Below are 25,571 nucleotides of genomic sequence, written 5' to 3'. Positions count from 1 at the left end.
AAAACTTTACTAGGACTTCATCCAAGCGAACTACATAGTCTAACAAGCCTTTTCTTATGATGAAACTATATTCTCTTACCACAAGTGTCCTTATTAGTGAAGCTATCCTCTTAAATAGTTGACTTCTAGGAAACTCACCATACTCTGGGACTATGACATTTTATTTGGAATTACAGGTTAAAGGCAGTTTTAGATCACCCATTGTAAGGTTTATGTATGTGCAGCACAGCAGAAAGAATATTGCAAAAGGATTTTACTTCTTGAAATTCAGTAAAGATACATACCACATATTTAACTTGGAAAAATTTTAAATTTTTGCTAAAAGAATAAGAGCTAGAAGAAGAAAGGTGAGAAGAAAGAAAAAAATTGAGTGTGAGCAACTTCAATGCCATTCTTTCAGGAGTACCCAATGCCCATGAGCAGCAGTTCTCTAACTTTTGGGTCTTAAGACCCCTTCATATTCATAGAAATTACCAAGGACCTCCAAAAAGCTTTAATTTATATGAATATGTCTACCAATACTTATGTATCAAAATTTAGAATCGGGACTTTTTAAGATATTTACTCATTAGTTCATTTTATATAACAGTAATAAATCTACTTACCTATTTATGTTAACATAAATATTTTTTATGAAAAGAAGTTTTTTAAGTTTCATAAAGGTTTTTTTTAGTTTCATAAAGATTTTAAAGAGAAAAGAGTTGTCTTTTATTTTTAAAAATATCTTTAATGTCTGGCTTAAGACAACTAGATTCAGCCCGGGGGGGGGGGGGGGGGCGGTGGGGGGGCGGGGGGGGGCTGGGGTGCTTAGTGATTTTAGCGCCACCTTCAGTCCAGGGCGTGATCCCGAAGATCGGGTGTCGAATCCCAGGTCCGGCTTCCTGCATGGAGCCTGCTTCTCCCTCTGCCTGTGTCTCTGCCTCTCTCTGCCTCTCTCTCTCTCTCTCTCTCTCTCTCTCTCTCTGTGTGTGTGTGTGTGTGTGTGTGTGTGTGTCTATGAATAAATGAATAAAATCTTTAAAAAAAGACAACTAGATTCTCATATTTGCTTCTATGCTCAATCTGTTGCAATAAGTGGTTTGGCTTAAAGTATATTAAGAAAACTGGCCTCACACTGCCACATAATTGGGAAAGGAAATAGTACCTTAATAGCCTTTGTAGATACTGTGAATTCATGTAACCTAGGGAAAACACTGTACAGTCACAAGAGAATGAGTAGAAAAGGCAAATAATGTCTCAGTACCATTATAAAAATAATTTTGAATTTGAGGACCCTTTGAAGTAGTCTTGAAGACCCTCCAGGAGTCCATGAACCACACCTAAGAAACCACTGCCCAAAAGTGATTGCATGATTGCACTAGAGTACTGTTTCCTTGTTGGTCTCAGGCCCCACACCCATATCTTACTCTACACATCTCACTCCAATGAGTGCATGGTAGTACTGCAACAACCCCTATGGAATCTGGTGCTAAACTGAAAAGAAGTTTCAACATAGAGAAAAAGCAATTAGAGATCAAATCTTCACATATTATGCTTTATGAGATGCTTTATGAAAGATAATTTTGATTGTATTCATTTCTAGCTTTATGGTTGACTTTATTGCAAATATCAAATTCTCCAATCTAAAGATGTCACAGAAGCATGATTAGTGGGGGATCAGCCTTTCAGAACCCATATCTGATAGGATAGAGTATATTCTATCCATTTCTCTATTCTTCCTCTGAAATATTGATATCTCTAAGAATAACAGCTTCATTCATTCATTTATTCATTCATTCAAAAATATTTTGGTTGGTATATATTATTCTAATAAAATAAATAAAGCTGTGTCCCAAAGACCAACACCAACACCAAAGGGGAAAAAATCTATGTTCATAAATATATATCAAGTATGGCACAAGAGCAGGATCTGGGACTCCTTGGAAGAAGAAGTCTCTCTACCTGCAGATATTTGGGAAGGCTTCAAGGAGAACATAAGATTTGGGAAAGTTCTTGAAAGGTGACAAAAGTTTTGGGAGGTGGTGATAGAATGCCATGGTGGTGAGAGATGCAGATATTTCAGCCTGGAAGAGAATTCAGAGAACACCTATGGTAAAACCTTAAGGTCACTGGGGAGCAGAGAATATAGAAGATGAAAGAGCCAATCACCTTCAGAAATAACTAAGCATAGGGTGCAGAAGAGTTCAGGGAATAACGAACAAAGAGTTACTAAACAGGATTGTGACATGATACCTGAAGTAGAGAATGGAGAAAGTTTCTCTCTTCAAAAAAAATTTGCATTAGTATGCCAGTAGGATGTTTCAAAGAAAAGCTAAGACATTTAGTACTGACAAGAAAGTAAGAGGAATGCAGATTTTGTCCATGATCACTGAGCAGATTGAGGAAGATTTAAGAAATAGGTTATAGGGGTGCCTGGGTGGCTCAGTTGGCTAAGCATCTGACTCTTGTTCTCAGGGTTATGAGTTCAAGCCCCACACTCAGTGTGGAGCCTACTTTTAAAATAAAATAAAAGTCTATTTTTTTAAAAAAAGGAAATAGGCTGCAAAACAAGAGGCAGCTAGTGTAATATACCCTGGGAAAAACAGTATTACCACTAAACCAATGATATAAAGCAAAAGCCAAAAGCCATCATCAGTGTAAGCCTTTTGTATGTGCCAAAGGCTATGCTAAGTTCTTTATGTACTTTAGCTACAGTAATATTCACAACTGTTTGATGGGTACAATTATTACTACCTCCTAATGGAGAAGGAGCAGGTTCTACCAAATACCAATTCTAGAGCACTTTGGCAATATGTTTAAGAGGTAAAATTGAAAGAAAACTTATTTTATGGTTGAGGAAACCTAGACGTTATTTGTAGATAAAAGAAAAGTCAATAAAGAGAGAGAGAAGATGTAAGAAAGAATGAAAATGACTTTAGAGACTTTGGAGTGTAGGGTGAAGAAATAGTATGAAAAGCCAAGGAGGAGGGCTCAACCTTGAAGAAAATGCTTCCTCTTCTGATAGAGGCAAGGAGAGGATGACAAATTTTTCCTTTTTAGTAATTTTGTCCAAGACTCTATTACCTATGTGCTATAGAAGTCGGTTCATTTTGCTCTGAAGGCTGCAAATCTCAGCGTTCCTCTTTGCCCCTTATCAAGAGAGAAGAAGGAAGATAGGAGATCTACATGTGCAATCATGGTGGTCCCGTTTATTATTACTGGAACTTCACAGTACAACACAACAATACACTGTATGTTTTATGGATCACAAAATATAAGAGATATGGGCAGCCCCAGCGGCTCAGCAGTTTAGCACCGCTTTCAGTCCAGGGCATGATCCTGGAGACCCAGGATCAAGTCCCTTGTTGGGCTCCCTGCATGGAGCCTGCTTCCCCCTCTGCCTTTGTCTCTGCCTCTCTCTCTCTCTCTCTCCTCTCTCTCTCTTTCTGTGTGTGTGTGTGTGTCTCTCTTGAATAAATAAATAAAATCTTTTAAAAATATATAAGAGATATTCTCTCAATAGGGGATCCACCAAACTTCAGACAGATGGGGAACAACAATAGTATCCCAATGAACATCTTATGGAGCAAACTGCAACATGATATTCCAAGGATGTCCCCAATACACTAACCTAAAAATGTGTGCCTCAGAATATATGGGTCTGCAGACATCTAGACTAAACAAATAGGAATTTAGGATAAAGGAAAAGAATGAACATAATTGGAGATCACTGGGCAGTCGGACTGTCAGGGCAAGGCATACTGAGAGGAAAGGAAGCAGGAAGAAAGAGGAAGGTAAGAAGTTTCTATCAGTAAACCAGAGAAATCTTTCTGTTCCCGGATGATTGACCCCAGAGGTTGTTAGAACAATGTCCAGCTGTCCAGCTATAAATTCTCATGAGCATTTCTTTAGCCACACTTAGAAATGGGCACTTTCATTTTTAAAAAATTTAATTATGATCACTTCAGGTACACCATATACAACTATGTGCCTAGCCACCACATAGCAAAAAAGAAACAAAAAAAAAGATTTGCTATAATGTTGGTCCTTGTATTCTAAGCCTTCACTCTATCATTTGTGGAACACAGAAGCCAGGACTCAGCAACATTTTTTTTTTTTTAAGATTTTATGCATTTATTCATGAGAGACACAGAGAGAGAGAGAGAGGCAGAGACACAGGCAGAGGGAGAAGCAGGCTCCATGCAGAGAGCCCGATGTGGGACTCGATCCCAGGACTCTGGGATCATGCCCTGGGCTGAAGGCAGGCGCTAAACCGCTGAGCCACCCAGAGATCTCCTTTTTTTTTTTTTTTTAATAGATAACTTTGAAAGTGATATAAAATCCACAAGGTATAATAGATGATACAGGGGGAATTAACTCTTCCTCCTACCCCTATACTCCAGACATCCATTTCCTTCCCCCAAATGAACTGTTATGTATTCTGCCAAAGATTATAAGCGTATACCAAAAAATGATTTTTTCATATAGAGGCATATTATATATACCATTCTGTACCTTGCTTTTTCGTCACTTATTAATAATTTGGACATCCTAATATATTTGTACACAGAGTTCTTTCATTCTTTTGGGAACTGACCAGTATTTCTTTGTATGGAAGTCCCATAATTTATTTAGCTAAAATATACACAGCACAGCTTTCACATGCATGTATATCTACCAGATAAAATCCTACTAGTAATATGTCAGTGAATTCAAATATTGCCACATTGCCCTCCATAGAGGTTGTGCCAATTTATAAGCAAAAGGTATGAGTTACTAACAACTCTTAAACATTAGAGAATACACTAATGCACTTTAATTGCTTTAGGGAACTATGGTATTTTTTTATTATTAATACTCAACTTCCTTCCAAAAAAAATTTGAAGTGAGCAAATTCCTTCAATTTAAAAATAATTTTAAAATAAAATAGGGGCACCTATGTGGTTCAGTCGATTAAGCGCCTGCCTTCAGCTCAGGTCATGATCGCTGGGTCCTGGGATCAAGCCCCATATCGGACTTCCTGCTCAGCAAAGAGTCTGCTTCCTTCTCTCTCTCTCTCTCTCTCCTTCTGTCCCTCCCCCACTGCTCATTCTTTCTCTCTCTAATAAATAAATAAAATCTTTAAAAAATAAAATAAAATATCAAAAAATTTACTTGCCTGAGGAACAAGAATCTCCTTAAGCAATCCAAAATTGCTTTAATGTTCAGAAGTGATAAAGTATCTCCAACAGAACTTTGAAAATACATGAGTATTTGAATAGCAGCAAGACAACTGAAGACGAGAAGACTTCAACCAAAGCATTTCAATGAAAAAAGTACTGGTTTTCTGATTGTTATCTGTAAAAGTCACATCCTCTTTGAGAAGTCATGGGTTATAGTAGAGAAAGAACAGAGGTTGGAGGTAGAGTACAGAGGTTTGTGTTTTGTCGCCCATTGACTATGGTAGTCCATTCATCGAATGCAATTTGGCTGGGGGATATATAAAACCTACCTTCCTTATCTCACCAGGTTTAAAAAGGAACAGAAGAGTATCCTATTTCAAATTAACCTGTCCAAATCTGTATCCTTTGTTTCTCTCACTCAAACCTATCCCCCAACTATACTATATTCCCCAAGTGTTCACCAGTATACCCAGGTGTCCAAGTTAAAAACCAGAGCACCATCATTAATTCTCCATCCTTATTTCTCATTCAGTCAATCACCAAGACCTACTGATTTTATTTCTTAAATACCTCTTGCATCAGGCCACCTCTCTGTATCTGTATTGCCACTATTCTAAAGTCACCATGAATTCTTGGTGAGATGGCCTCCCATTGGTCTTTCTGCCTCCAGATTTCCCTTCTCTGATCCTTTCTCTGCAGGAATGCCTACTTAAAGTGAAAAGGTAAACATGTCATTCTCACCTAAAACCTTTCAGTGTTTCCCCCAACATCATTAGGATAGTTTAAAAGTCCTTCAGCAGGTATACAGCCCACTACCTACCACATCTGAGCTGCTCCCTCTTTCACCTCATCTCTTGTCTCTCCCTACTTCTACTTCAATCCCTACAATCTAATATACTAAACAACTTTGAATTCCCTGAATCCACTTCCTGCTCTTTCCACACTGTTCCCCACTGCCCTTCTTTCTCCACCAAGAGAAACATCATGAAAACCTTCATAGAAACTCTCTTTCTGAATCTCTGAATCAGGATCTCCTTCCATGTGCCACTAAGTCTTCTGTGCTTACCCTTATAACCTATTTAGAGCAACTATACTCTAAATCCTGGAATACAGGGAACTGTCTTGTTCTATCCTCATTGTCTACCTGACTTCTGAGTACACATTTGAGGATTATACCAGAGTTTCTTAGGTATATCCTAGAGAACAAAGGTATTACATGGGATGAAAAGAAAATGTTTTATGGCTATATAAATACATGCAACCAGTGTGACTCTCCAGAAATCCATTATTATCCATTGTTCCCCTAACTATATTTGATCAGGAATCATCTCTGAGGGTAAACACACTTGTTTGCAGAGGGTACGATTTGGGGAGATAGCCTTCCAAGCGATTTCTGCTAGGTCTCAATTCAGAATGTTCCCTCCCCTAAATTTTAAACCTTAATGTAAGATTTCTATCCTTATCTTTAAGATTTTCAGCTTACTTTTTAAAAAGCACCTTTGAGATAGGTAAGTTGATTTAAAAAGACAGGGACCTTTAAGATTTTTATCTTAATTTAAGCTAACAGATTTAAGGTGGAGTAGCAATCAGGGTAGCCCAGGTGACTCAGCGGTTTAGCACTGCCTTCAGCCCAGGGCCTGATCCTGGAGACCTGGGATGGAGTCCCACATTAGGCTCCCTGCATGGAGCCTGCTTCTCCCTCTGTCTATTTCTCTGTCTCTCTCTCTTTCTCTCTCTCTATATGTCTCTCATGAAGAAATAAATAAAATCTTAAAAAAAAAAAAAAGTGGGGTAGCAATCGGGTTTTGTTTTCTTCAGAAGAAAAGAATTCTCATCCAGAATAACTAATTCCACTAGTATTCCAGAAGGAAAATGATGCTTCAGTAAAATGAGTGTGGTCCAGGAAGTTGAGAAACACAAGTTTGTCAGTGGGATACCAAGAGCTCTGTGAGTAATGGAAGCTGGCAGATGAGAAATTATCATTTGCTGGGATAGTTTCTCAACTTCTGTTTCTGGCTGTTATACCTGATCTTCAAAAAGTTCCAATGTTGTTTAGAAACTGACCATTCTTTCAATGCAATTTGGGAAGGAAAGGGGAAGAAATCTACCACACAATGCCTTTCCCTAAGTCACTGAGGAGCCAAACTACAGAGCAGTTTTCCCTTTTCACGGAGTTTCAGTCCACCAAGATGTTTCTTCTGGATTTAATTTCTTAAATTAAAGAAATTTCTTAAATTGTAAAATGGAAAGAAATGTATTATATCCATAAAGAAAAGACCTTGAAATGACCCATAATTATTATAATTAAAAGGCAATTATTAAAAAAAAAAGGATTAAACTAAAGAAAAGCAGCTTTTCTCTTTTAAGGATGTGTCACTCAAATGCTCACAGTATTTCGTGATTGTATTACATAAGGAGGAATAGCCTACCTTAGTCACCTCATGTTTCAAACTGATCAAGACTCTCTCCTTGACCGAACTTGATTCAGGCTCTTTCTGACTTGAGTCCTTTTTCTGACTAGGTACCAACCTTGGGCTCTGTTCTTGGTCCCGCTAATGCAGTTTTAGCAAGAATCTGCTGGGTCAGTTAGTGAAAATCCCCCACCCTTGGTATCTGATCACTCTGGCCTGCCTTCAGCAAGAATCCTGTTGAGTTGGTCTAGCAAGAATCCTTCTGGCTTTGATGTTTTCTCTCGCAATTTTCCACCCACTGACCTCTACCCTACTCCTTGGCTGTAAATCTCCACTTCTTGCTGTACTTGGAGTTGAGTCCCATCTCTCTGGCCTACTGCAAAACCCCCACTGGAACAAACCCTCTTGAATAAGGTCTTCCTTACTATCTTTAACAAGGATCGTGAAAAATTTTTCTTTAACAAAACTCAAGCTACACACACACACACACATTGTCTGTAGGTCAAAGAACAAAACTTACAAAACATCAGTATCCCAGGAACTTTCAGAGACTCTCTGGTAGATTGAACCTTATAGACCTTTTCCCTTCAGCTAAACTTGATGATAGACTCTGACATCAAGAAGATTCCACAGAGTAGAGGCTCTCTTGGGTAAATGGCTCCCAGGCTTTACCTCTCACCTATGACATTCCATATTTCCTGAACTCAAATACCAGCTAGCAAGACACAATTTCTATCTGAAAAGTCTCCTCTCTACAAGTTGCTTCTCAAGAATGTGGTTTCCCTCTTAAGGCCAGTGGCTACCAGCTCAAGAGACCAAAATATGAGACTGAATGGTTTGCCTGTTTATTACATTCAAGAGCAAAGATCCGACCTACAAAGTCTTAAGCCGATTGACCATTTCCTCCTACTTTGCTGGCATAAACACTAACAAATTTTAGAAAGTTTAAATTTTAAGACTTTGGACCCTCTTCTCTTTGTTTTTTTATTTTTTGTTTGTTTTTTGTTTTTGTTTTTGTTTTTGTTTTTTTTAATCACTTTAAAGCAGACCCTAACAGTGGTGACAAAGTTTGGAGAGAATTAACTATCTAGGCCAAGGATCTATAAAGTACCCTATGGACTTAATTCTTCTGGGAGTAAAATTCTCTTTCCTAAGATTATAAGATTTAATTTACAAAAACGTCTTTAAAAGATCAATGGAGGACATCCATTTTCTCCAGAAGCAAGGAAGATAGTTCCATATTCAAAGATCAACCTGCTCAGGCGCCTGGGTGGCTCACTTGGTTAAGTATCTGCCTTTTGTCTCAGGTCATGATCTCAGGATCCTGGGATTGAGTCCCATGTCGGGTTTCCTGCTCAGCAGAGAGTCTGCATCTCCCTCTCATTCTTCCTCTGAGCTCTCCTTCTCTCCCTCTCTCTCAAATAAAATCTTTAAAAAAATAATTGCAAAAAACCTCACTAATTGCAAAATATATATATATATGATATATTATGAAAAATATATTACAAAAAAATAAGATATATTATGTCCCACTATAAGATAATATGCCTAGTTCCATTTAAGATAATATTAATAGCAGCTATCTTAGTCAGTTTGGGCTACTATAAACAGAATTCCATACACTGGATGGTTTATACAACAAACATTTATTTCTCACAGTTCCAGGGAACACAAGTCCAAGATCAGGGTGCCCACACGGTCGAGCTCTGGTGAGAGTCATCTTCCTGGTTTAAAATAGTTACTCTCTCACTGTATTTCCACATGGTAAACAGAGATCATGTCTTCTGTGTGTCTTCTTATAATGGTATCAATCCCAACCATGAAGGCTCCTCCCTCAAGACCTAATTACCTCCGAAAGGCTCCACCTCCAAATACCATCATAAGAGATTAGGACTTCAACATATATATTTTGGGAGACAAACATTTAGTCCACAGCAGCAGGGTAACAATTTATTCAGCACTTTCTGTGCACCCACCTGCACAAGACAAAATACTTTGTTAACTGCCCAAGAAAATATGGGAAGTAGGTCAGTTATTATCTCCATTTTACAAATGAAGACACTGAATCAGAGAAGTTGAATGATTGCCCCAAAACACAATGGCTTATAAAAGTGATACTAGGATTCAAATATGGGCAGTCTCCAGTTCATGGAGACTTAACCACTTAATTTCACTCTCACTTACCTATGGAGATTGTACCTGCAGCAATCCCTGAAGCTGTAGAGTGTTTTAATATTTACAAATCACTTTCCTGAACATTTGATCTTCACATGAATCCCATGAGGTTGATAATAGAGTAGATAATATAAGATCAAGCTTATGAAATTCCCAGAAAAACTCCTGCTATATAGCATGCTTTCTGTAAGTATCCTCAGATACATAGATAAATATTAAGAGGCTCATGAACTCCTGGAAACTGTGTATAGTAGTGCCCCTTTGTCCATGGTTTCAATTACCTGCAGTCAATTGCAGTCTAACAAATCATCAGAAGATCAATAGTAGCTTAATGCTATGTCACAATGTCTACTTCATTCATCTCACTTCATCTCACATCACAAGAAGGTTAAGAACAGTATAAGATATTTTGAAAGAGACCATATTCACATAACTTTATTAGCTATTGATAGTCATCTCTCACTATCCCTAATTTAAAAATTAAACTTTATCATAGGTATGTACATATAGGAAAAAATAGTACGTATTGGGTTTGATACTAACCACAGTTTCGAGTATTCATTGGGTGGTCTTAGAACATATCCCCCTTTTGTGTAGACATGAAATGTGCGTTTATCAGGAGAAAATCCCAAGAGTTGGGTCAAAAATAAGTGCCACACAAAGGATCTGAACAAATAGTTCTCCAAAGAGGGCAACAAATGGCCAATAAACACATGAAGATTCTCAACATCATTAGTCATTGGGGAAATGAAAATCTAAACCACAATGAGGTACCTCTTCACAGCCACTGGGATGACTATAATCAAAAAGTAAGAATAAGGTATGGGGAGAAATTGAGACTATCATATACATTGTTCATGAGAATATAAAATGGCACAGTCTCTTTGGAAAACAGTCTGGCAGTTCCTCAAAAGGCTAAACGTAGAATTACCAAGTCCACTTCTAGGTACCTACCTAAGAGAAATGAACCTGTAAGTCCACACAAAAACTTGTATACAAATATTCACATCAATGTTATTCACTATAGCCAAAGATCAAAAAACAATCCAAATGTCCATCAGCTTATGGACAAATTAAATATGATATGGTATATTATTCAGTGATACCAAAAAATGAAGTACTGATAACATGCTACATGGATGAATTTTGAAAATATTATGATAAATGAAAGAAACTAGATAAAAGGGAGTACATATTGTATGTGTCTGTCTATACAAAATATCCCAGAACAGGCAGATCTATACTTGCTTGGCAGAAAGTAGATGAGTGGTTGCCTAGGGCTGGTGAGGATAGAGGGACTAGGGGTTGACAGCTAAGGGATGTGGGATTTCTCTTAGAGATGATAAATACGCTCTAAAATTGACTGTGCTGATAGATGTGCAATTCTGCGAGTTTACTAAAAGCCATTAAATTGTATACTTTAGGTGAATTAGGGGTGCCTAGCTGGCTCAGGTGATAGGGAATACAACCCTTGATCTCAGGGTTGTGAGTTTAAGCCCCACATTGGGCATGAAGACTACTTATAAATCAATCAATCAAGTGATACGTGAATTATAACCCAAAAATTAAGTGTGGGGAGCAGCATAGGCAAAGAGAAAGACTGACCCATCACGGAAAACTGCAGAACCCCCCCTCCCCGCCATCCATGAGGGATACGTTCCAAGACTCCCAGTGAATGCCTAAAAGAACAGATAGTAATGACTATGTATGCTATATTTTTTTCCTATACAAACATACCTATGATAAAGTTTAATTTAAAAGTTGAAAATAGAGCTACAATAGATCCAGCAATTGCACTACTAGAGATTTACCTCAAAATTACAAATGTAGTGATCCAAAAAGGGGCACCTGCACCCGAATGTTTATAGCAACAATGTCCACAGTAGCCAAACTATGGAAGAGCCCACATATCCATGGACAGATGAATGGATAAAAAAGATGTGGTATACATATTCAGTGAAATACTACTCAGCCATCAAAAAATGAAATCCTGCCATTTGCAACAATGTGGGACGTAACTAGAAGGTATTATGCCAAGTGAAATAAGTCAATCAGAGAAAGACAATTATGTGATCTCAGTCATATGTGGAATTTAAGAAACAAAACAGGATCATAGGAGAAGAGAGGAAAAAGTAAAACAAGATGAAATCAGAGAGGAAGACAAACCATAAGAGACTCTTAATCATAGAAAACAAACTGAGGGTTGCTGGAGGGGAAGGGGGTTGGGGAGGGGTTAACTAGGTGATGGACATTAAGGAGGGCACATGATGTAATGAGCATTGACCTCTGCCTCTGAAACTAATAATACAATATATGTTAATTGAATTTGGACTTTAAAATATAAACTATAAAAAAAGAAAAAGAGAAGACTGCTTACCGTAATTAAAATCTAAAGTATAAAATAGAATGCTAAAATAGATATAAAAAAATAAAGTTTAATTCATAAATTAGGGACAATGATAACTAATAAGAAACAATTACAGTAAGTTATATAAATGTGGTCTCTCTCCTTCAAAATCTTATTGTATAAACTCATCCTTATGACCATGATGATGACATGGGATGATAAAATGACTGTGTGAGGAGATGAAGTGAGCTGAAAGAGCTGAATGACGGAGGCATTGTGATGGAGTGAGAAACTACTTAACCTCGTGAGGACTTGTTGGAAGGAGGATTATCTGCTTCCAGACCGATTGAGGGAAACCACAGAAAACAGAACCACAGATAAGAAGGGACTACTGTATTTGTATAAATAACAGCCCACAGGCAGAAAGCAGACCAAAAATGTGTTTTATTCAACTGGCAAAGTTTTTCCAAAAATCTTCTGAAGTAACTAATGAAATGTGAAAACCACGAGGTTTCACACTCAAGAAAGAACCTATGTATCTGCATTTCCTACTACAATTGCCAGATTCTGCATTTCTGGAATGCGGGCTTGTGTTTCAACTTGGCCAACAGTCAGTTGGGGCCAACTGTGGGCAGCCATGTTTGCTCAGTGCTTACACTGACCAGTGAACCTGAGTCCCCAGCAGGCCTGGTTTTTGAATTTGAGTTTTTGAGCTCCTGATCCATGTCTTTTATTGAATTTTCAAAGGAATTGCTTCCTCAAAACCCATTCACAGCTCTTGGAAGGAAGTAGCCAATGAATAGTGGTATTTGCTTTACTGCTAAGGAAACTGAGGTAGCTTGCCTGAGGCAGAAGGGCATGCAGCCAGCAGTAAAACTACTTTTTCCAACTACTCCCTTTATTACTCTTCTCACCTTCCTGCTGATACTTCTAGAGAATTAATTACCACATTCTGCCCCTTTTTGATTACACCTAAGGAAAACCAGTGATAAAAAACATGCCAGACATTCCAAAATGGTGATAATCAGGCTATATAATCTAATCACAAGGAAAGTTTTGCCTAGCTCTAAGTGTCTTTAGTTGCTATGGGCAATTTGAGGGGGCTCTCCTGGCCCATATCCCAACACACTCCAAAACTAGGAAAGATAAAAAGAATGTTAATCTTGCACACATGGCAGGAGAATAAAATCCCAAGGAAGTGTACTTTCTCCAAGGTCACCTCACACACCTATTACAGAAAACAGAAGTTTTTGACAGGAGTGTTTCCACCCCTGACCAGGTGGTTTGCTCACATCAAAAATGACCATTATTAGAAGCTCTGAATCTACAATCAGCAAAATGCAGAGAGAGCTTTGGTTGCCCAGTCATTCATCCCACTGGGCTTTGAGTTTGCCTGGAAGAAAATTCTATGTTTGTTTGTTTGGTTTTTTTAGGGGGGCTGGGAGAGCAGAGGGAGAGAGAGGGAATACCAAGCAGGTTCCAGGCCTAGTGATGCAGGGCTTGGTCTCACAACCCTGAGATCATGACCAGAGCTGAAACCAAGAGTTGGATGCTTAACCAACTGAGACACCCAGGTGCCCCTGGAATAAAATTCTATATGTTGGCCATATATAGCTTAGAGAGAGGTAGAACAAAGCACAACCAAATTCACCAGGCCAATCTTTCCAGTCAACACGCCATAGCAAGTCCTGGGATACCTGACCGTTATGCAGTCCTGGAGCATTTCAAGACTGGGATCCAGCATATAGCACAGGGTCACTCTAAAGAGGATTGTAAAGGAACGCCAACATGGAAAATGCAGGGAAACCAGCGCTGGTGAAGGTATCTGCCTGTGCTACCAAGTCAACATCTTCGTTTCCAATGGAAATGAATCAGGAGGCTCTCAAGAGGCACATGCTTGCAGACTCAGAAAAAGAATGTAACCTCTAAGCCAAACAAAACTACCACTTCTCACTGCTCCCAATTGCATAACTGGTCATGGCACTCTGAAATAGTCTCAGTTTATCTGTACTATAAATAACCGAGGACCTCTTCCCCAGAGATATGGAAATACCACGGAAAGAAAGGGAGAGCGGCATTAGGCCACCCCAACAATGGAACCTGCCAAACGTTCTGGTGCTAAGTGCATCAAAAGAAAGTTCCCAGGGCAATCCATTGCTACACCTTGCACTCACCCTGAAAATCCTGGATTCCAGGCAGGAGCTGCAAGTAGATTCAATCATCCTCATCAGATTCAAGGATGAATCCCATTATGGAGTTTATGTGCATTTTGTTTCTTTTTGCTTGTCTGTTTAATTGTGGCAAAATACACATAATATAGAATTTACCATTGTTTCTTTTTGCTTGTCTGTTTAATTGTGGCAAAATACACATAATATAGAATTTACCATCTTGACTACTTTTTTAAGTGTGCAGGTTAGTACTGTTAAGCATATTCACACATTTGTGCAACCAATCTCCTGAACTCTCATCCTGCAAATCTGAAACTTTACACCCAATAAATTATTTACCACATTTCCCTCTCCCCCCAGCCTCTGACAACCTACACTCTACTTTTTCTTTCTACAAATTGGACTACTTTATATATCTTATATATGTGGAATCATACAATATTCATCTTTTGATGATTGCCTATTAGCATAACATCTTTAAGGTCCATCCATGTTGTAGCATGTGTCAGGATTTCTTTCCTCTTTAAAGGCTAAATATTCCATTGTGTGTGTGAGTACATGTGTATATGTAAACACACCACATTTCATTTATCCATTCAGAAAACTATTTCTACATCTCAGGGGTATGATGATGTTGCTCTAATGGCAAGTTATGAAGTTTAATTTGTAGTGGTCATGATTTTATACTGAGAAAGAAAAAGAGACAGAGACAAAGAGAGCCTTGATTATATGATGTTCATATTCCAGAAGAAAAATAAGCTAACCAAAGCTGCAGTGGACTCAATTCCAGCATCGAAAAGCATCACACCATTCCTCTCCAGCTCAAAAATAAGTTTTGTTCACTATATATTCCTAAGTTCTGGAACAGGTCTTAGCACCTAGTTGGCACTCATAAATTCATAAATATCTGTTGACTGAATGAATCCAAAGAATGATTGAATGTTCCAAATCCGACACTTTGAATACCTCTGGATTGGAAAGAGATGAGGATGAGGGACAAAAAGGGAACTCTTGGAATTTCTATTAATAGTGCTTGAATTATTTACCACAAGAAATTATTTCTGCATTGTTAGCAGAACCTTTTTAAGGAAAAAAAAAAAAAAGTCTGCAAGGATAATTTGTCATAACAATACATCAATTCAATGTACTTAGTGTGCATCCTTTATCAGAGTGCAACTGGAAAAGGTATTCCACCAAAATGACAGAAAAAAATCACGAGGACATGGGATATAAGAAACACGAACCAGTGTAACAGAGGGAAAGGAAATCCCCATGATGATACTGAAGACAGAGCCCAAAGTAATAGCTGTGCATCCAACATCAAGACCAATCAGTCTGGATAGGCAATGCAGGTCAGAAAGCTGTACTCAGAATAAAATTGGTTAAAATGGGTATTACACAGGATGATCTTGAGAGAAGATTTAGGCAACTGGCAAAAACTTGTCAGTTAAATTAGTGAAAACTCCATAGAAAATTCTGGAAACACACACCAGACACTCCTGGAGGAAAACAAAAGTTAGAAGGGAGGAGTAATCATATACTACATAATTCAGCTCTTAATAGTGTATGTGTAGGAAGGCATAATAATGTTGACCAGACTAAATATTGACCTAACTAAAAATTATGGATAACTGTATTCTGTAGATGGTAGGAACAGGAAGGATCATGTGAATGGCAGATGCAGAAATGCAAAGGAAATCTAAACCTTATATCCCATCTGGAAGGTAAAGCATGGCTACACCTGAGAAATCAAGAAGGACTCACATAAGTATTATTTTAGAGGCATGAGTAAGTACCAACAAGCTAAAGAGATGAATGTTATTGCTCTTTCAGAAAAGCTGGAAATGATTGAGGGTTCTGCTGTTTTTAGTAACAGATCTTATGGAATTATTTGAAGTTGACTATTATACAACTTCAATAAAACTAGGAAGTAAAAAAGGGGAAAAAAGCACAACTAAGACCCATATTAGAATATCTTACCTAAGAATGATTTTCTTTTAAAGATTTTAATTTTAAATTTACTTATTTGGCAGAGAGAGAGAGAGAGAGAGAGAGAGAGAGAGAGAGAGAGTATGAGCAAGGGGGAGCCACAGAGGGAAGAGGGAAAAGTAGACTCCCTACTGAGCAGGGAGCCAGCCTGACTTTGGGCTTAATCCCAGGACCCCAGGATCACACCCTGAGCTGAAGGCAGACACTTAAGTGACTGTGCCACCCAGGTGCCCCTGATTTTTTTTTTTTTTATAGGAAATAGTTGGTAGATTTCTGATGGGACATGAAATAACTGAGTTACAGGGAGGATGGACATTTGGGAGTTCTAACATGGAATGAGTCTACAGAAGTGTAATGAAAATCACTCTAAGAGTGTGGGGGCTGCTCAGCCATCCTGAACACCCAGGATTGAAAAATCCAGGGAGAAAGAAAAAGAGGTGAGACATATTTCAGGTCCAATATTTACCAAGCTCTTGACAGTTACAGTTAGTTCTGACGTGGAGGCCCTGCCACAACCATGAGCCAAGACAGAAAATGGTAAATAGTCAAGATAAGAGCAACATTTGTGGCAAATCACCAGTGTGTTGTCTGGATCTTTTCCTTCTCCGCCAGGGTACAATCAACTCAAAGTGCCATTCATACCCTTGTCTATCAGGGCAAGCTTAATACTAAAGTACTAGTCCCTGATTTCGGCCCCCAAAAGCAGGCTCATGCGGAGTTTCATCTGGAATGGTTTATAATTCCTACAAGATAGGGGCTGGTGGGGGGAAAGGAGGGGGGGGTGGGGGGGTGGGTAGGAAATGCCCAGATTCTTGCAGCCAAACCCGAATGTCAGTGTAGCCAGATTATTTAATGCTTTACCAGTTGTGGTAGAAACCAAAGCAGATGGAAAATTCACATCAAAACTTTACACCGGGGAAAGAAATGGAGGAACCCGGCTCCCACCTCGGCAGTTAGGGGTGACCCCTCGTCCCTAGGAAGGAATGATCAAAATGCCCTGTGCGGATGGACACCGCGTTCTTAGTGTCCCAAAGCACTGCCCTGGGTTCAAATCCCTATGTTCCTCCCCGAGCTGCGTTCCCCTCACCGGCGGGGCAGGGAGCTGGGACGGAGGGAGGGGTGACGTCAGCCGCCGCGGGTTCCTGCCCAGGTGGGGCGCTAACACCCCGCCAGGTGCGCTGGGCACTGCTTCCTCAGGACCGCGCCGAGATGGCATCTGCTTTCATCTTGGCGGTCATCCGCCGCCCGCCGCCCGCCGCCCGCCGCCCGCCGCCCGCCGCCCGCCGCCCGCCGCCCGCCGCCCGCCGCCCGCCGCCCGCCGCCCGCCGCCCGCCGCCCGCCGCCCGCCGCCCGCCGCCCGCCGCCCGCCGCCCGCCGCCCGCCGCCCGCCGCCCGCCGCCCGCCGCCCGCCGCCCGCCGCCCGCCGCCCGCCGCCCGCCGCCCGCCGCCCGCCGCCCGCCGCCCGCCGCCCGCCGCCCGCCGCCCGCCGCCCGCCGCCCGCCGCCCGCCGCCCGCCGCCCGCCGCCCGCCGCCCGCCGCCCGCCGCCCGCCGCCCGCCGCCCGCCGCCCGCCGCCCGCCGCCCGCCGCCCGCCGCCCGCCGCCCGCCGCCCGCCGCCCGCCGCCCGCCGCCCGCCGCCCGCCGCCCGCCGCCCGCCGCCCGCCGCCCGCCGCCCGCCGCCCGCCGCCCGCCGCCCGCCGCCCGCCGCCCGCCGCCCGCCGCCCGCCGCCCGCCGCCCGCCGCCCGCCGCCCGCCGCCCGCCGCCCGCCGCCCGCCGCCCGCCGCCCGCCGCCCGCCGCCCGCCGCCCGCCGCCCGCCGCCCGCCGCCCGCCGCCCGCCGCCCGCCGCCCGCCGCCCGCCGCCCGCCGCCCGCCGCCCGCCGCCCGCCGCCCGCCGCCCGCCGCCCGCCGCCCGCCGCCCGCCGCCCGCCGCCCGCCGCCCGCCGCCCGCCGCCCGCCGCCCGCCGCCCGCCGCCCGCCGCCCGCCGCCCGCCGCCCGCCGCCCGCCGCCCGCCGCCCGCCGCCCGCCGCCCGCCGCCCGCCGCCCGCCGCCCGCCGCCCGCCGCCCGCCGCCCGCCGCCCGCCGCCCGCCGCCCGCCGCCCGCCGCCCGCCGCCCGCCGCCCGCCGCCCGCCGCCCGCCGCCCGCCGCCCGCCGCCCGCCGCCCGCCGCCCGCCGCCCGCCGCCCGCCGCCCGCCGCCCGCCGCCCGCCGCCCGCCGCCCGCCGCCCGCCGCCCGCCGCCGCCCGCCGCCCGCCGCCCGCCGCGCCGCCTCCTCTCCGGGGACGCGCGCCCCGCGCTGCGCTGACCCCCGCGCCCCGTAGGGTTCCCGCCCCGCCGCCACCTCCGCGCTGGCCCCATTCCAGCTGCCGGGGCCGGGACTGCGGGGCCTGCCCCTCGCTGGCCGCCCTTCCTGCGCTCGCCGAGACCGCAGAGATGGTATCGGGCGCGGGCCCGGGCACTGGCACGCCGGCGGCGCTCCTCAGTCCCAGCCATTCCAGATCCCAGCGAGATACGGGCGCCACCGGCCCCGCCCGCCCCGCCCCGGGTGCCCGGCCTGAGGCCCTGTCGCCCCGCCAGCCCCGGGCCGCCCTGCCTACCTGCGAGCGCTCGGCAGCGGGTCGCGCTTTCATCCTTGCCTTGCAGGCCCCGCTCGCGAAGCCTTATCTGCGCCTCCGACTTGTGCAGTCGGGTCTGGGCTCCACCTCCGCACGCCGCCGTTTACTGCCCTGTAGATGTGTCAAGATACTTTTTCGCCTCATTTGCCTCCTGTGTAGAAGGGAGGTGCATGCCTACCTTCCCGGAGTGGAAGGGGTGTAGCGAGGGCCAAGGAGGGGCCCTAACACCCACCCGTGTGGTGTGTATTGCTCCCGTGGCGTCCCTGTGGTGGGGGGACGGGAGAGGCTGGCCCCCAGGGCACCACTTTGACGGTCTGGGAGTTCCTGGGTAGGTCCCGCGACCCCTCTGGCCAGAGTTCACTTCTCTGCGTGGTGGCGATGGCAGCACATAGACCCACCTTCCTCTCAGAGCTTCTACGGAACCAAGAAATCCATAAAGTACCACGCAAGTGCTTTCCTGATTTCTGTTATTTTCCATGCGTTCTCCTAGCTGGGCAGTCTTGATTCAGGTTGGGTCCCTGACTGTGGGTGGGTCCCAGTATGTGGGCAGGGGCGATGATGCTCACTTGTAATTACAAGTGCGGCGGTTAACAATCCTGGCCGTTCACCCCAGATTACTGACCTCGGATCAGGGGCACCTACCCTTTTAGTCCATTATGAATTTCTGCCCAGTGAGCTCACATTTGCAGACTCGGTTCACAGGTTTTTGTCCCATATCCATATCTCAGCCCAGTTTTAATGAACGTTTATTAGAAAACTTGAACACCTCGTGTGTGTAGTAACATTTGGTTTTCCTGTTAACACATAGAACCCTTCCTCTCCTTGATCCATCTCCTTCAAAAGGCTAATGATCTGTGAGCAGTTAACAGGTTCAGCAGGCCCCCTCAGGCAGGTAAGCACATCTTGATTGGTTTTCCTCCAAATATCTCCCCCATTAGGTTTCTCGCTGCACTAGACACTTGAAGCTCTCAAAAATATGCAGACCCACCGAGAAGACTGAACATTTGGAACCCGAGATACTTAGGAATCTTGGTCCACTGTGACCGCTCTTCTAGCAATTTCTTTGGTAAATTTACATGTTAGTATGGTCAGATGTTCTTTTCTGATCAAGCAGCAAGACACAAAGTCTAAACTACCAGGGCCATTCAAAGATATACCAGGGAAATTCCAGGGTTTATGGCATCTGATGTGCTAGTTTACAAGCTGCCTTAGGTTCCCAAGCTGTATCAGAAGCACCTGAGGCATCTGTTAAAACTGCAGATTCCCAGGGCCCCACCCACCCATCCCAGACCATGGGGATTGGAATCTCTGGGGTGGGGCCCAGGAATCTGTATCTTTCACAAACTCCCTGATCAACTTAAAGGCTTATCTATAGAAGTCTCCTGGCCACAAACATACCTCTGCCCAGAGACTAGCTTTGAAACTTAAACTTTAAAATGTTCAGTAATAGTCTAGTGTGGCTTGACTCAGGCCAAAAAATATTTCCTGAGCACAGACTGTTTGTCAGGTATCCTGCTGGGTGCTGGGAAAACAAAGATGAATAAGACATTGTCCAGTCTGCAAGGAGTTTGAGTTTGTAGGAGGAGGAACAATCAAAAATGAAACAGTACCTGGGGCGCCATTGGTAACACTCGTCAATAGAAACAAGGTTATACTTTCTCATTTGTTGCCCTCCCTTATCCCTGTCTCCCTCTTCCCATTCTTAACTCCAATGTCGCCGTCTTTGTCAGATCTCCCTTGTAATGTCTCCTGGACATTGTAAATGTTGGATTCCTGACCCAACATGGTTTGAAGATACTGCTCCAACTTTTAAAGTCAACTAATGATTTCAGAATGGAAAGGAACAGCTGAATTTTCAGCAGAGAAAAATGGGGATGACAACATTTTTTTTTTTAAATGTGTTAAGACCTTAATGAGTCCCAGTAATTGGGAGGCCATTAAGGGGTGGTTTCTAAGATACACATTCTTCCCTTGAAGAAAGTTGTTTCAGCTTTGACTTGGTTTTGATTGGGTTTATCTGGACAGGAGTGAGGTTTGCTGGGGCTTTTGCACGGTTATATTTCCCATCCTCTCTGGACAGTCCAAGGCGGGACGGGGCAGGGTGGGGGATGGTTGAGGGGAATAAAATAGCTCTGTCCCTTTGCAGCGAGAAGAAAGAGCACCATGGGAAAAGTCTTGCCCAATGCATCAGGGCATATTATCATCTTTGGTCTGTGGTCCTCACTCTGGGTGGTCACTCCTTTCCTTTCTGAGGCATAAAGGAAACAGAACAAAGGCAGTGGTGTTCTGAAGGGGGTAGTAGCAACTATGATAAGCCTACAGTGTGTTCCACAGTGGGGAAAGTTTAAAGGTATGGGTGATAAATTGAAGAAGTCAGATGAGGGTGTATCGCTAGTAATGAGGGATGCAGTTCAGCTCTCCCAGTCCATTCGTGTGTGTAACTGCTTCTGTTCTTAGACTTTAGTATTCAGACCCAAGGGGTTGGGTTTGAATTTCATGCATTTATTTTCTCAAACAGCTACAAATTGAATTTCCTTTTGAAAGGAAGCAATCTATTTTCTTCTGCTTATTAAATAACTTCCCTCTTATTCAGTGCTTTTAAAGGAAATCTCCCAATTTGTTTCTCTACTTGCTATGAAAATGGATTATTCCTCCTGTTACATAAGCAAAGGTTAAAATATTGATGGCTTAGATGCCTGGATGGCCCAGTGGTGGAGCGTCTGCCTTTGGTTCAGGTCATGATCCTGAGGTCCTGGGATCAAGTCCCACATCAGGTTCCCTGCAGGGAGCCTGCTTCTCCCTCTGCTATGTCTCTGACTCTCTCTGTCTCTCATGAATAAATAAATAAAATCTCTAAAAAAATATAATGATGGCTGGCAAGGTAGAGAGATAGGAATTCTCACATGCTTTTGGTGATGATTTTAAATGATACACTTTTTGAAGGCATTTTAACATTCCAGTCTCAAGGCATATCCTGTTTCAACACAGCACCAATCCTAGGATTTTATACTTCAGAAATACACAAAGATGTGTCTATAAGGATATATGTAGTGTCACTTTCCATAATGAAGAAAGATTACTAATAACACAGCCATCAGTGAACGTTGACGTAAGTAAACTGGTGTGCACATGCCATGCAACAATATGCAGTTTTCAAAAGAATGAGTTAAATCTAAATGTACATAAGTAGAAAGGGAAAAGGGCAACTAATAAAAGTAAATATTTCATTTTTTAAGGTTTATATGTGTAGGTTGGAAAAAAAGATTTGCATGTATATGTTGGGATATTTACAGGAAAGTTCTAGAAGAATATATGCAAAACCGTTAACAAGGGAAGGCATACTTTTATTGGAAAATTGTTCATTACTTATCTGAAATTCAAATTTAACTGAACATCCTATCACACAAGGTTGGGGTTTTTTGTTTGTTTGTTTGTTTGTTTTAAGATTTTATTTATTTACCCGAGAGAGAGAGAGAGAGAGAGAGAGAGAGACAGCATGAGCAGAGGGTGGGAGAGAAGCAGACCCTCTGCTGAGCAAGGGATCTTAGAACCCTGGAATCATGACCTGAGCTGAAGGCAGACACTTAACTGACTGAGCCCCCAGGCTCCCCTACCACACAAGGCTGTTACACAAGCCTACTTTGGTAGCTTCAGGCAGCTCTAGGTGCTCTTTTAAAATATGCATTACAGACAATGACACCAAACCTAAGCTCCATTAGGACTGTACCTTCACATTCAACTTTGAACGATTCTTTAAGGGAAGAAAAGAAGGGTCTTAAAACAGGTTGAGCACCTCTAACAAATTGCCAGACCAGCTGATAGATACCATCTTCTTCAGCATCTTTAAAACAAACATCTTGATACTATATTTTGTTTAGTGATCACAAACTCCTCCCATCCCAGCACACACCCCTTTGCAATGTGACTTTGCAACAGCCCTCCCAATCCCCATGAAGAGGCCCAGTCTCTTCTCCACAGCCCTAACTTTCATTGGCCAGACTTGTGGCCAATGAAACATGGCCACAGCAACATGGTTTAAGTTCCTGACTCTAGGCATCATGTGGCCCTGCACTTTCGGCTTTCCGCCTCACATAACACTACCCTAGGTCACCATCCAGGGTAGAGATACCAGGGTAGAGATACCAGGTGGAGAGACCAGTCAACACTTAGAAGTACACAGATAGGGGTCCCTGGGTGGCACAGAGGTTTAGCACCTGACTTTAGCCCAGGGCGCGATCCTGGAGACCCGGGATCGAATCCCACGTCGGGCTCCCGGTACATGGAGCCTGCTTCTCCCTCTGCCTATGTCTCTGCCTCTCTCTCTCTCTCTCTGTGTGACTATCATAAATAAATTAAAAAATTAAAAAAAAAAAGAAGTACGCAGACAACTTTCAGAATCGTGTGGCATAATCAACCAATGTCATTTTAACCTACTAAATTTGGGGGTTACTTGTTGTGAAGCAATACATTAACTCAGTTTATTTTCTTGTTGTTTTCCTCACTGTTATTCCACACAAAATCTGTGAGGATTCACTGAAGGTCAGAAATCTTCATTATGAGTCTCACCAGTTTCTCAACTTGTAAGGTGTGAAGCCAATGAAAATTTGAACACGGGTCTGTGTGGCTTTAAAGGTCCATTGTTTTGTTTTATTTTGTTTTGTTTTTTACACACACCTTGAACATAATGAGCATTCATTAAAAATTTAGTTCGATAACTAACTCTATGAATCAGAAGTTGGTTTTTATTACTTGCATATATCAGAATCAAGAATATATTTATTTGACAGGAAATGTCTACCAGTACTAAAATTTTAACCGTTAGTTCTTTTCTCTTAAATTACCCTAGACCACCATCTGGTTGGGGGGGGGGGGAGACCTAAAACACTATACAATCTATTATATTTTCCCTGAAAGGTGAATCATAGTTGTTCATCCATGGAACAAGTACTCTAGTAGCTTAGGAAATTTTGCTTTTCCATTTTAGGTGAGAAAACTGAAAGACAGAAAAAATGTAGGTTTGACTAGACGAAACCTTGAAGATATAATAATTCAAACTTTTTGAGACAAGGTCATTAGGTTTAGGTATTAAATCTGGAATTGCTGTAATCCAACCACAAAATTTATCTAGCCCCCTTAAGTAAATAAATCCTGAGGATTGGCTGTGTGGTTCTGAGGGTTGATTAGTCTCTCCACATGATCTTTCTTCTCCGGATGGTGGTCTAGGGTAGTGTTATATGAGGGGGAAGGCCAAAGCTGCAGGCCCATATGAGGGCTAGAATAAGGAACTTCACTACTCTGGTAAAATGGAGATTGTTTTACTCAAGAATAAAATGCTGTCATAAAGGCTTCACCACCCTGTGTCCCAGAAAGATCACATCTAGAACTCTTGCCCCCAAAAGCCTTACATATGATGCTAATTGATATAGTAAGATATTCATATCAAAATGATATGTTAGAAATTAGCTTAAAGATCACATCTTGAACTCTTGTCTCCAAAAGAACCTTACATATGATGCTAATTGGTATAGTAAGATATTCGTATCAAAATTATATGTTAGAAATTGGCTTATTAGAGGAGTAACTAAATTACTAGATGTGTAATTATGTAGCTGTTGAAAAGTACTAATAATGAAGATTCTGAAAGAAGGCCAAAAAGGGAGCTAGAACAGTATACAGACTGCTTGAGTACAAATATGTAAAAAAACCTACATAGAAAAAAAATTAGAAATGGCTCCGTTTTGTTTTTTCCAAGTATTCTGTACTGTGATCTTATTATTTTTATGATTTTTAAAATTAATTAAAAGTGAAAAATCTCACGTATCTTGAAATGACTCATTGGATTACCTGAAATTGCCATTTTATACTTTCTCTGATATTTATTCTCCCTAATGAATAAATTCCCTGAGGAATTTCACCCATTTCCCAGACCCTTTGAGCCCAAAGTTCAGTACCAGGGCTATTATTTTTTTATGTTTTATGATTTAGGTATTATACTCCATAGCCTGGTGCTGCTCAACCACACAGGTTAGGATAATTTTGTTCTGGCTTGGTTGTTCAATTGAACACACCAACCCTGGTGCCATTTTTTTCTTTGCCAAGGAAATGTATATTCCATCAATACTTGTAGAGATCAAGATAAATGATGAAAGAGCAACAACATAAAAATGAAAACATTTCTATGTGAATTTCAGCAGGAATCCACATATTGTCATAGCATGTATGATGTTTCCCATTGGCCTTTCACAGTGATGACACAAAGACACGGATTACACTTTGCAAGAACATGAAGGCCCAATATTTCTAGATCTAAGCCCCTAATACCTACACCAAGCAAAGTTTACATTCTTCTCCCTGACTTTTTGTCTGCATACCATTCTGCAAGGGTAAGTGATCAATTTTATATGCTATTTCTTGAACTTGCCCCAAACCTTTTTGTTATTATGGACACTTTGATTTAAATCAAGATGGCTCTTCCACAGAGCTCAAAATTCATCGTATTTATTATTCTGTAAACCCTAAAATCCCTGTGGAGACAGGAAAAGGATAAAATAGCTTTAATTTCATAAGTAAAGAAAATCAGGTCTCATAACAGAGAATTATCATCTAATGTGCTAGAATTTGGCCAGCCTATTTGTGGTACCTCCCACACATGAATCCCATGGTACAGTCCTCAGTACGCTCTAGTCAACTGTCACTTGAAGATCCCTCTGTCACCAGTCTCCA

General features: G+C 42.6%; 1 protein-coding gene across 5 annotated transcripts in view; it reads right to left on the bottom strand.

The window, feature by feature from the left end:
* Positions 1–25,571, bottom strand: part of TRPM6 (transient receptor potential cation channel subfamily M member 6) — a 155,187-nt gene that overhangs the window by 114,132 nt on the left and 15,484 nt on the right. For 4 of the 5 annotated variants that reach the window (XM_041744711.1, XM_041744710.1, XM_041744712.1 and 1 more), the window contains one exon: positions 18,831–18,959. The exons of the other annotated variant lie outside the window; for it this stretch is intronic. In XM_041744711.1, coding sequence (XP_041600645.1) covers positions 18,831–18,863 — 33 coding nt within the window. In that variant the 5' untranslated portion in view covers positions 18,864–18,959. The remainder of the gene's footprint in view (positions 1–18,830; positions 18,960–25,571) is intronic. 5 annotated transcript variants of the gene reach the window in all.

This window comes from Vulpes lagopus, chromosome 2 (assembly GCF_018345385.1).
Source record: "Vulpes lagopus strain Blue_001 chromosome 2, ASM1834538v1, whole genome shotgun sequence".
NCBI lineage: Eukaryota > Metazoa > Chordata > Mammalia > Carnivora > Canidae > Vulpes > Vulpes lagopus.
Note: the sequence above shows the minus strand (reverse complement) of the source record. Positions and strands in the feature narration are given on the sequence as shown.